Consider the following 11738-nt stretch of genomic DNA (forward strand, 5'->3'; position numbering starts at 1 on the left):
ACCCTTGTAATCTCTGAGTTTAACTTCTGTTTAAAGCATCTTTTCTGGTCAGGTTATAGATCAGAGGTGTCCATATTTTTCAGACTATCTTAATAAATACTTTGCGATGTAAAATGTGATTCTGCCGTAAATTGATTTTATCACTATTAAATTTCCCTCAACAGTAAATATCACTCCTAATGGGAACAGTGATGCTGGGCCTTGGACTGAAGAGTTGCTGTGGACATCTTGTAGTGGAGATTAGAAGTACATCATGGAGATGATTGTCAGTCATCTTGGACCTCAGTTTACTCTGTTTCAGTGTCATCAGAGCTCACATTGCTCACATATGTATGCAGAGACAAATAAACTGAGAGTCCTTTTGGCATATGGACTTTTCCAAACCCCTGTAGAACTCTGACACTGGGAGCTGCTGGTGCTGACTTTGGAGAGTATCATAACATTACATTTCAGTAAGGTTCGGCTGCACGTCCTCCTGTACTCCTTTCACATCTGCAAAGAAAGGCTTTGAGAACAGGTTCATGTCTTTCTTAATGGCGGCCAAAGTGCTGCTTCAGTTCTCTGATCATTAGGGATAAGGCACATATTTCCCCATTTTCACAGAAATGTTGGCATTGGAGTTATCCCAATGAGTTATCCCAACTCCCAGAGTTAGGATAGTGTTGGTAGTGTCATCATGGATTTGCCTAAAAAACTCGAACCTTCACAGCAAATGATTTCATCTCTTTGTATATTTATGACACAAGCTCATCTTTTTCCTGCAAGCTTCGGTTCAATGTGTTCAGATGGGCAGTGAGATCAACTAAAAAAAGCTTTTCTTTGTGTTTACTTGTTGATTCAGGTATGACAATGGATCTGTTAAAAGGGGATAGAGGGCCACTGAGGCTTTTTATGTATGGGGCCAAAAGTTTGGGAAGAGGCTTGTAGAGACTTAACTAAGAAGACTCGAAGGTGTAATTGGTGCCAAAGGGGCTTCTACAAAGTACTGAATTAAGGATCTGAACACATTTGTAAATGAGCAATTTCAGTATAATACATTTGCAAGAACATTTTCAATTTGTCATTATGGGTTATTGATGGGAAAAAATGCCATTTTTATCCATTTAAAATTAAATCTATAACACAATTAAGTGCAAAAAGTGAAAGGGTATGAAACATTCTAAATCTATTATATCTTTCAGAGAAACTGACCCCAGTGTTATGCTAATACATGAGAGGCACCAACTGGGGCTAGCTGGTAAACTAGTCATTCAGAATATCTCCCCAGGCAGCTTTCTATTTTCTTTCTACTGGGTTGTTTGAATTCATGCAGATTTACCGTGGACATATTAAGATCAAGTTCAGTATCCAATTCTCATGCTGCCACAAGCTAATCCACTTCTTACAGTGATTCCATGGACTGATTTCACCATTTTAAATGCTGGTTTGACCACGCCTTAAGTCTGACATACAATTAGCTTGCTTTACCTGGATGTGAAAACAGCAAGCATTGCCCAATCAACCCACCTTTTCGCACCACGCTCTCCCCTCCATTCTCAGTTAGTGTAAAATAATAAAAATAATAATAATAATAATAATAATAATGGTAATTAATGTGCCCACCTGCAGCTTATTATTAATTAACCTGAACTTGCAGCTACCCAACCTCAATTCAGTGACAGCAACCAGGTAACCCATCTATCTAATGTTGGTCGCTAAACCTTGAATACTGCACCGCATGTGTAAGCAGTCTGGCCCGACACTTTATCTTGTTACAAAGACTTTATTGTGTTTGTGGATGTAGGAGAATGGGACAAGGACAACTGCTACCTTTCCAACCAGAGGGGTTTTACTCTTTTAGCAAAGCAAAATCAAATTATGAAATATATATAAATAATATATAAAATTATATCAGTACAGCAGCTTTAAATGATTGGGATTCTACATGCCCACCTCTCCTCAGCAGGGCCTCCAGCCAACTGAGGAGAATGGCGTGACTCTACAGGTGATGACACCTCCAAAGGGTCATACATAGAAGGTACAGAGATATGCAGACAAATATGTACATGAAAAATAATAGCAATGTGTGTCGAGAAATAAAGGATGGATTTTTGTTGAAATATAAATCTGTTACTTTAATTCATGTTACACACCATCATAATATTCAGGGCTGCGCTCAGTTGGGATTTCAGTAATGCTACTCAAGACAGTGAGAGTTGTGAAGATAGCATTTACATTTACTTTAAAACTTCAATCATGCCACACTGAATTTAATTATTTTAATATCTGTATCTGTGTAGGTGGGTGGACAAGAAGGACAGAAACAGATCTTGAATAAAGAAAAAAGTAAGAAAGGCAGTCTTATGTTCTCACATGTGCAGAAAGATTTTTTTAAGCCTCTAATTTGCGTCCCTGGAGAAAAACTACATGAGAGAATGGATGTGAGGGAGAGAGTGAAACAGTAGAAAAGTGAAAGGTGACACATTTCCCAGCAGTAGGTGAATGACCCACCACTCACTCTTCAGACTAATGAGAGAGAATGAAGGCTACAGTGAAGCAGCTACAATGTCTCACATTCTGACACTGGAAGCAGTCAGACCACTGCAGAACAACAGAGGGGGCCGAAGGGCCCATTACTCACAGATATGTCCCACACAGCAATGATCCACTCTGTCAGACTGACTGCAACTGTTTGACATAGTCCTCCTCATTGTTATCAGGATCATCATCATAAACTACATTAAGACTAAAGCCTGTAGCCACAGTGTTCTTTAAGGTATGACCATACTGATGATGTTATTCTCAGAGTTTAAAAAACTAAAGTTTATCCTGAGGGTGGCACTAGAGGAAAGGTCACTGGGTCATTAAAATCTGTCTAATTATGACATATTGTGAATGGAAAGATTACACTTTGTCTGACGATGTCACTTAAAGAAAGTTCATGGGGGCTCCACAATGGAAAAGGGTTCATGCTCTGGGCAGCTCACTAAATTTCTGTTCATTAGATCTTAAGATTTACTCTGTAGGAGTGGAATTTTGATCCGGTGGTGGGGAGACGCCAGGGTATCACTAAAAAAATTAATGGATGATACCAGTATATTACAGCTTGGATCTTATTTTATGTAGCTTTGTGCATCATGCCTATCAGTTATGTTACTTTTGTGGTACCAAAGTTCCCAATGTTTCAAGATCTGAGCAATTACTGTGGTGAGTACAAAGTCTGATAGGGCAAGAAACAATTATTATCTAAACCATTTCATCTGGAGGTCAAACTTAAAGTGAGCATACCTGAAATTTCCCTAATAACCCCTCATTGTACAGACAAACTGTGTGCCCGAAACTACAGGAAGGACAGAAGGTCTTCTGTCCACACCAAAGTGGTGTTTATCTTACTCGGAATTAGATTAGCTTTTTGTAAATGGTCTCCAGAGTGAACAGATCTTGTGGATAGAGCATTTTTAGTGTGAAAATGTCTTAAGGCTGTCCACACAGATAGTGTGCTGTGTGACAGTTATGTTACTGTAAGAAGATAACCTTCTGTCACCTCTAACTCTCTCTATGATCACTCAGTTGTTTTATACCTGTCAGTAGCTGATCACAGGTGTTGTCATTAACCTGTGTTTAGTTTGTCAGGTAAACATAAACCAGTGAATGAATCAATATCCTGTTCACCTGGTCAACAGGTAGCATTGATGAGCCATGATCAAATCACTATTTCATGCTCATTAAGTTGTGTGGAAAAAAGTGTAAGTAGGAACAAGTTTCAGAAACCTTTCGAAATCAAGAAGACGCATCTCAAGAGGTTTATCCTCAAATTAAATTTGAAATAAATAAACAAGTGAATAGTGAGCCTGGATGTATTAAAACACAGAGAGCAGGAGGGCCTGCTCTAACCCTAACCCATCGTACCACATATTGGCTGTGAAGCACTTTTTGTTACAGGAAAAAGAAGAGGTTTGTCTGTTTTCCTGTTGCTTCAGTTTGGACAGAGATCTTCACAAAAACAACCTGAACATGCCAGTGTGGGCTCACGATGTCCACAAACACTATTTTCCAATTTAGCCAGCTTTATGGGGACATAACCACAGTTAACAAAGACTGTACAAAACAAACATAAACTCAAAATAAAAGTACACAAATTGAATGAATTCAGAATAAAGAATGACCCTACCACTCAGTGTTATTACTGATAGGAATGATGACCAAATAAACTGAGTTATGGAAAATCTGAATATCCACAACAGATCTCATGTCAGTCCTGCTCTAGTCAAAGTGTTGGACAGACTTAAAGACCTACCAGTGCTGCTGTCCTGCTGTTTGAGGGTCAAAAGGCAATGTTGACTTTTAACCTCCTGTCATGTGGCTCCAGTGTTCTATTGTCACTAGCAAGAAGCTCTCTGTGACTCCTTGGTAAATAGGTTAAGTATTCTAAGGTCACACACCGATGGAGTAACAGTGTCAGTTGTTATGAATAAGGATGGTGTGAAAAATAGAAACCAGTACCACATATTTTCAACCATGTTGTGCAGCCAAGTATAATTCAAACCCACTCAAGTTTCCAGTGGATGCCAGACTGAACTTTAGGAATATGTTTTTGCAATGATTCACAAACATCTCCAATACTCCCATTAAATGTTTTATTTCTCTCCATAAGAGTTTCAGAGAGAGTTATTATCAGATATAACAGGTAACTTCAGAAAAAACATGAATAAAGAAAGATAGGGACAAAACATGTGGAAATGCATGCTTGCACACACTTTTACAAACACAGATGCACCACCTTATCAGCATGCCCAATGTCTCACAGCATTAGCTGCAGGACACCAACCAGCAACAAGCAGCTCTTTGAATGAACTGTGACAAGGTGTTGTTCTTTTCCCCCTCCCTCTGTCTTCTGTCTTCCGGGAACACTAATAGGCTCCATGCAGAGTAATGTGACCAATTGAATCATCCTCGCCCCGGAGCTGGAAGCTGCAGATCGGAGGAGCAGAGAGCACCACGCTCAGTCCAGCTCCCACACCGAGAAAACCTCTCTGGGGTGACGCTTTATCCCTTTCCGCTCAGGACTCCTCTGGGATTTTACACCCCGTTCTCCAAGGAACTAGTGGCACTCTTTCCAATCTGCCCCAGCCCCTTAGCCCGCTTGGCAGACCCCAGACCAGCTCTTAGGTGAAGAGGTCAGAGGGCCCCTGTTAAGCCCTGACTGCAGCTCCAGGTAAGTACAAACTCCAGCATGTGATGTTGGGCAGAGCTGAGGCACTTATACCAGGACAATGAGTGAGTGATCAGCTGTGATCTGATCAGTGCTTGGGATCAGTGAAGGAGCATAGGATCATGTAACTTGACAACTCCGTGATATAAAACAGGATTTGTCAGACATCAATTATGTGGACTTTATAGACTTTGTTTATTGCAGTGAATGCAGTAGAGAAATGATTTTCAAACTTTTTTATCAGCTAAAACCATTTCTACAAGCAAGAGGTGGTAAACAGACTGCACGGACACAAGGGCATCTGAAAGTCAAGACAACAAACATTATCATTTTTATCACTACACTAAGTTGATTTCAGGAATTTTTGTTGTGTGATAAAGTCGTGTTAACAGGGAATAGAAAAAGTGAACAGCTGCAGACTGCATGTTACATAAACCCCTCTGCACCCCTCCGAGTTGGCCATAAAGACACATCTCGACTGAGTTGTTCTGTAACTTGTACGTTAGCAAAGATAGCTTAGAGACAGGAAAATGGCTGACTAGGCAGCGTCACGCGAAGCCGTCAGTACTAGAAGATGATTACAGTAAGTCTAAATATTCCCCAGCCTTAGGGGCTTCATGCTCCTCAGAGCAGATACACAAAGTGTTATTTGTTTGCGTCGTCATACATCTGATCAACTCACAGGGAGGAAAAATCTCCTAATGTCATTACATACAAGTTAATCACCATAATGGAATAATACTTCAAGCTGAACTTATAGATTCAAATTTTACTTCATTAAAAGTGACGATGTGTTCACAGTTACACACCGTCAACCATTAAAAATATACATATGTGAAAGTAAGCAAAAACACAATATAGGAAAATTTCCCCCATGCATCCCATGATCAACACTTGTGAGCCGAAAAATAACTCACTAAATTCAATGAGATGGACAATATTTAAGCAGCAGAATTGAAAGGCTGCATTTCCATGAAATCTGCAGAGACTTCAACTTAATCTAGTGTGCATACAAAAACAGGATTTAAACACAGCTCTTATGTATGAAGGGTTTGAGCATTAAGCTTAGATAACAAGCACCTTACACACAGTGCCGACTGATCTGTGTCCCTGTCCCTAACTTTTCTCCTAAAACGTAATACTCTGCATTAGCGCATTTGTTTTGAATGGACCATAATGCCCCCAAATGAAACTGAATGATGAAGCAAACAATTGCAATTAACATCTCTGCAAAGTCACATTCATCTCAAAAGTTTTGTTTAAAGCTGTAAGTTATATTTCATATATAATTATAAATACATTGTTTTTTCCTCAGCAAAACATTCATTGACCATGTATTTCATTTTTCCCCATTGGTTAAGGTTATAGAAAGATGGTGGTCTTCAACATTGACTTGAGGCAAAAGCTGCATTTACTTTTAACATATAACAAAAACTACAAAACTACTGTCTTTCTTTAACCAGTGAGGGTTTTTGTAGCCTAAATCTAACCACCCGTCTCCAGAGTCAAAGTCCTGTGCTCTGTGTATCCAACATCCACCCCATCCTCCTCCGTGCCCCAATTACAATACTTCCTAAACTGGAGAACATGGTCCATCCAAAACATGTTCACCAAGTTTCAGTGGTGTATAAACACTTTTTTAGGAGCATTGTCAATTTGCAATGTAATCAGTTTTTTTATGATGTTAAAGCAACTCACAGCTAAAATGCTCGTATGTAGTGAAAATGTACATACATCTGCTGTCTACTCCAAAACAGGAGCTTTGTATTACATTCAAACAATTACTAAACATCATTACAATTTTAAGCCATAAAAATCTAAAGAACAATTTATATTGCGAAATATGCACTTACAGTATGGGCTCTGTATACGAACATACTGTACATTTTTTTTTCATGTCTACCTTTTGCTATATTGTTATTCCATCCTTATTGAATTTGAGCAATAACAATGTTTCTTGTACAGTACATCTGCTTTTTTTGAATCGTATTCCAAGACTTGATTTAATTTTCAAATAAATTAACATTAATGAATGCCCTCTTTGTTTTCATTGTTGAGCTGAATTTGTAAAACTAAAACAAAGAACCATGTTAAAAACCAAAGAAGAACTACTCAGTCCGAAGTATAGGTACTTTAAAGGAACAGCACAACATTTTTAGAAAAAATGTATATTCACTTTCTTCCTGAGAGTGAGAAGATGGATTCCAGTCTCAAATCTGTGTTTTCAGTAGAGAGCTGGAGTCAGAACAGGGTAGTTCAGCTTAGCATAAATACGTAAAGCAGGGGGGAAAGGGCTAGCCTGGATCTATCCAAACGGAAATAACACACCTGCCAACACCTGTAAACCTCACTCATTAACATGTTGTATATATTTTGTTTATATTTGATTAATATTGATATTCTGGTGTTTTTTCATGTACTTGTGCTGTAATGACCAGTGTGATGACTGACTGATCCAATGACAGCTCTGACAGACTGAGATCCAGAAAAATGAAGCCTCAGCCAGCACATGGCTCTCATGTGACAACCTTGCTGACTGGTATCAGACTGCTGTTTCCACCAGCCTCAGCACAAAGACAAACTTCTTACCTAAATCAACATGGCATTCAACCTACACAGTCCTTATTACCCTGTTCTTACTTCAGCTTATGTCACACATAAGTCATCACCTTGTTGAAGTTTGCTTCACAGATGAACACAAAGTGCTCCGATGTTGATTATTCAATGACAAATACTGAGCTGACTAGGGATTTTTCTTTAGTCAGTAAAAACCCAAGCCAAGTAACTTTTCCATTTGTAAAGTTAAAGTTCAAATTGGTTGAAACATGCTTTAGACAACTATCAGGTATTTGAATATATATAATATATATATATATATATATATATATTTTTTTTTTTTTTATTATTTTTTTTTTTTTTTGTTAGTGTGTATACTTTCCAACAAAGTACAACAACAGTAATGTATGTTATCGAACTTTTTTAAAATTTTTAACACAACTCCTCATGCCCTAACACTGGATTTATGATTTGTTTTAACTTTAACTCTCTGGCTCTCCCTGCTTTTTGTATTTGAAAACTATGGAAAGCACACAGCAAATACATCAAAAGAAGCTGCATGCGCATAATGAATGCTTGCGTAAACTGCTGGTAACTGTATATTGTAATTGCTGAAGAAGAGAACTAACTGCACCGCATGGAGAGCCCTTCAGTGCAGTAAGTTTAAACCCCCCACAGATGAAAGACACATTCCTACTCTGCATGTCGCTGTGTTCCTCAGACAGATTCCCAGCTGGGACCTGCTCTAATCTCCTGGCAACAATATTGACATAGAAATAGAAACTCTGGAGAGGACAGGACTCTAGCTGTCTGCCTGTTAGGACTGCCTGCACATACATCTGGAGCCTCTACACACATATGTCCTCTAAGATACATTGTGATCCTGTAAAGACAGCTTAACATTGGAATTCAGAGGAACAGTCCCACTTTTTTCGGAAATGAAATTGTTTACAGTTTTACCCAGAGTTAAATGAGAAGATGGATATCAATATCATCTCTATGTGTCCAGGACTTGTTTAGCCTAGCTCAGGTCAAAGGAAATGCAAGCCTCAATCCATCAAATACAAAATAAGTCTAAAAGTTTGAAGTGAGGCTAAAAGCATAAAGTCTGTCTTTCTAGTGCCCCTACAGGAACAGCCACTATTACTTAAATCAAAAACTGTCCCAAAACTTTGCCGAAGCATATTTTTGTATATTTGTTTATGTTTGTTGACAGACTAGCCAAGCCAAATAGCCAGTCTATGCAATCAAATACGTTAAAAAATAATTACTTTGGTGACTCGCATTGCACAGCCTGCTCATATTATCTACCAAGTGACTAGATGTGACAACAAAGTGATAAGAAGATTCTGTTCCGTGAATCTACTGCTATCTCTCATTAAACACTGTGCTACATTAGCATGGTGTTTTCAAGCACAGACACGTGTGCACACACAGAGGGAGTAAGACACACACATGAATGCAGAAACCTTATGTTAGCCTGACGCTATGACGTTCATTCCCTAAAACGTTGCTGGCAAGTCAATAACGTTAACGCTTTCGGGTTCTGTTAATGTAAGCCCACATGTTGAATTAAGGCCATCTCTAGCCCTTCAGCAAATGAAACAATCTGTAAGTAACGTTTGGTTTCTTATAACTATCATATCAATCACTTACGATATCAGATTGTTGACTTGAGATGAGAGGATAAATTCATCAATCCTGTCTTGATCCTCTGCTTCAGCTGACAGCAGGTGCTGCTGGCATTGCCAACCTGAGAATAGTTCTGCTAGGTGGCTATTAATGTTGCTCTACTGCTGGCAAACTTTGCACTGGAATGATCACGTGTATGAGCACCAATGATGATGAAAATTTGTTTATGTTATTTAACGTGCTTAACAACGGAAGACCACAGGCTCATCAACAATGAAAGGCTTCACAGTTACACTTTACGACCCTGGCTCATTGGGAATAGGAGTGGGGGGTGCGCATATAATAGCTTTTCGAGCCCTAATTAGCTGGTTGAAGGCTTGATATCATTACAATTTCTAACTAATGTTATTCACATTTTCTCACTAAAAGACCTGAATCAATTGAATTATACAGACAGTAAACATTGTATATGTCATTACGATCGGCCAATTAAATATACTGAGCTTTAAAGCTAGGAATTTAGGTCTTACCACTTTCTCTCAGGTAACGTTACTTCCAGTACTGGCACATTTCTGACTGTTACACAGCAACCACTGATGTCCACCCATTCAAAGTTCAAAGAATAGTTATTGTAGAATGGCGAAACTAACACATCTGATGTGTCTACGGACATTTTTTGGTAATCGGCATCGTGAGTATGGGCATCAACCAATGTCGATTACCTCAAAAGCCAGCCATTGTCTCAAAATGCTAACAGATTAATTAGCCGACTTATTAATTGGTCAAGCAGTACTTAGTAATATTTAAAATGGCATTAAAATTGTTGAGGACTTAAGACTTGGATTTGATATGGGATTTGTTGCTCTTGACTTAATAGCTAAGACTTGATACTGACTATGATTGTGTCCAACCTCTGCAAGAATGTGCTCAGCACATTTCGTGGCAATCATCCTAACATTTGATAGGGTTTACTGTGTGCAAAGTTGGCATTTTATCCTGACAGTGGTGTCCGACAAAAACTAGTGGGATGTCAAAAATTGAAAGGGTTCATCCTTTTGGCAGCACGTATTGCAATCTGCAAATTTTTGATACTGATTTTATCTATAGCAGGGTACATGTGTACCAAAAACTAGTGGGATGTCAAAAATTGAAAGGGTTCATCCTTTTGGCAGCACGTATTGCAATCTGCAAATTTTTGATACTGATTTTATCTATAGCAGGGTACATGTGTATTGAAGTAACATTATGGACTTAGTCTTGTTACTTTTATCTGTCACTTAAGAGTCAACAACCATGCTAGCAGCTCTGTTACCCCAAAGTACAACAGTGTTTGGAGCTAAATGCTAACATCAGTATGCTAACATGCTACTAGTGTAATGTTTACCACATGCACCATCTTATTTGGCATGTTAGCATGCTAAAATTTGCTAATTAGCATTAAACTCAAAATCCAGCTGAGGCTGAAGGGGATGCCATTAGTTCTGCAGATATCTGATCATAAACCAAATTATTGTACAAATTAAAACTTTGACCTGATGGTGGTGTTGGATGAAAAGTCAGAGGATAACCAAAGTTATTACAATTCTATCACAATCTATTTTCTTTGTATCTAACTACCTATCTAACACTAATCTAATTGTTGAGCCATTCTACTCAAAACCAAAAAATTCAACCTCATGGTGGCAGTCAGTAGGTTTTATACTCTGGGGAATATCTGTACCAAAAAATCATAGCAATGTATCCAATAGTTATTGGAATATTTCCGCCTGCTCCTAAGTCAGCTAAAATTTCTAATTTGCTCATTGTATCTAAGACAAAAACATAAAACCAAGATAGTGTAGTTTTAGCAGTTTGCAACAGTTCACGTCATGCCATGCTGTTTCCCACATGCTTTCAGTCTTTGTGCCTGGCTAGGCTAGCACACGTCAGATCTGTCTCTGTACTGGACTCAGAGATGGATCTGATACCAATATTAATTAATAGTTTATGCCTCAAATCTTCCCATCATCTTATTAATTATGCGTGGGTGTCTTTCATGTTATTTCATTTCAGGATTATCCTCACCTTGACTTTCCCTGCTTGAGATCAACCTGCAACCATGACAACCAAATCCACCAGCAGTGTTCTGGGTGGGAAGGCTTCCTCCTCTCCTCTCTTGTCCTCTCCAACGCGCCAGCGCCTGGTCACCAAGGATGGACACTGTGCCCTTCGTCCCCCTCTGTGTCCATCAGGCACATGGCGTGGGGCTTCAAGCAGAGCCTGGATGCTGGCCCTGCAGGACCTGTGGGGACTGTTGGTGGGTCTGCGCTGGAGATGGGTCCTGCTGGCCTTCTGCGCCTCATTCCTGGCTCACTGGCTG

General features: G+C 39.1%; 1 protein-coding gene across 1 annotated transcript in view; it reads left to right on the plus strand.

The window, feature by feature from the left end:
• The first annotated feature begins 11438 nt into the window (after window positions 1-11438).
• kcnj13 (potassium inwardly rectifying channel subfamily J member 13) overlaps window positions 11439-11738 on the plus strand; it is a 6076-nt gene continuing 5776 nt past the window's right edge. The window contains exon 1 of the mRNA XM_040122996.1: window positions 11439-11738. This exon is cut by the window's right edge and continues 256 nt beyond it. Within this exon, the coding sequence (XP_039978930.1) occupies window positions 11478-11738 (261 nt within the window). The 5' untranslated portion in view covers window positions 11439-11477.

Source organism: Xiphias gladius, unplaced genomic scaffold (genome assembly GCF_016859285.1).
Source record: "Xiphias gladius isolate SHS-SW01 ecotype Sanya breed wild unplaced genomic scaffold, ASM1685928v1 HiC_scaffold_1472, whole genome shotgun sequence".
Taxonomy (NCBI): Eukaryota; Metazoa; Chordata; class Actinopteri; order Istiophoriformes; family Xiphiidae; genus Xiphias; species Xiphias gladius.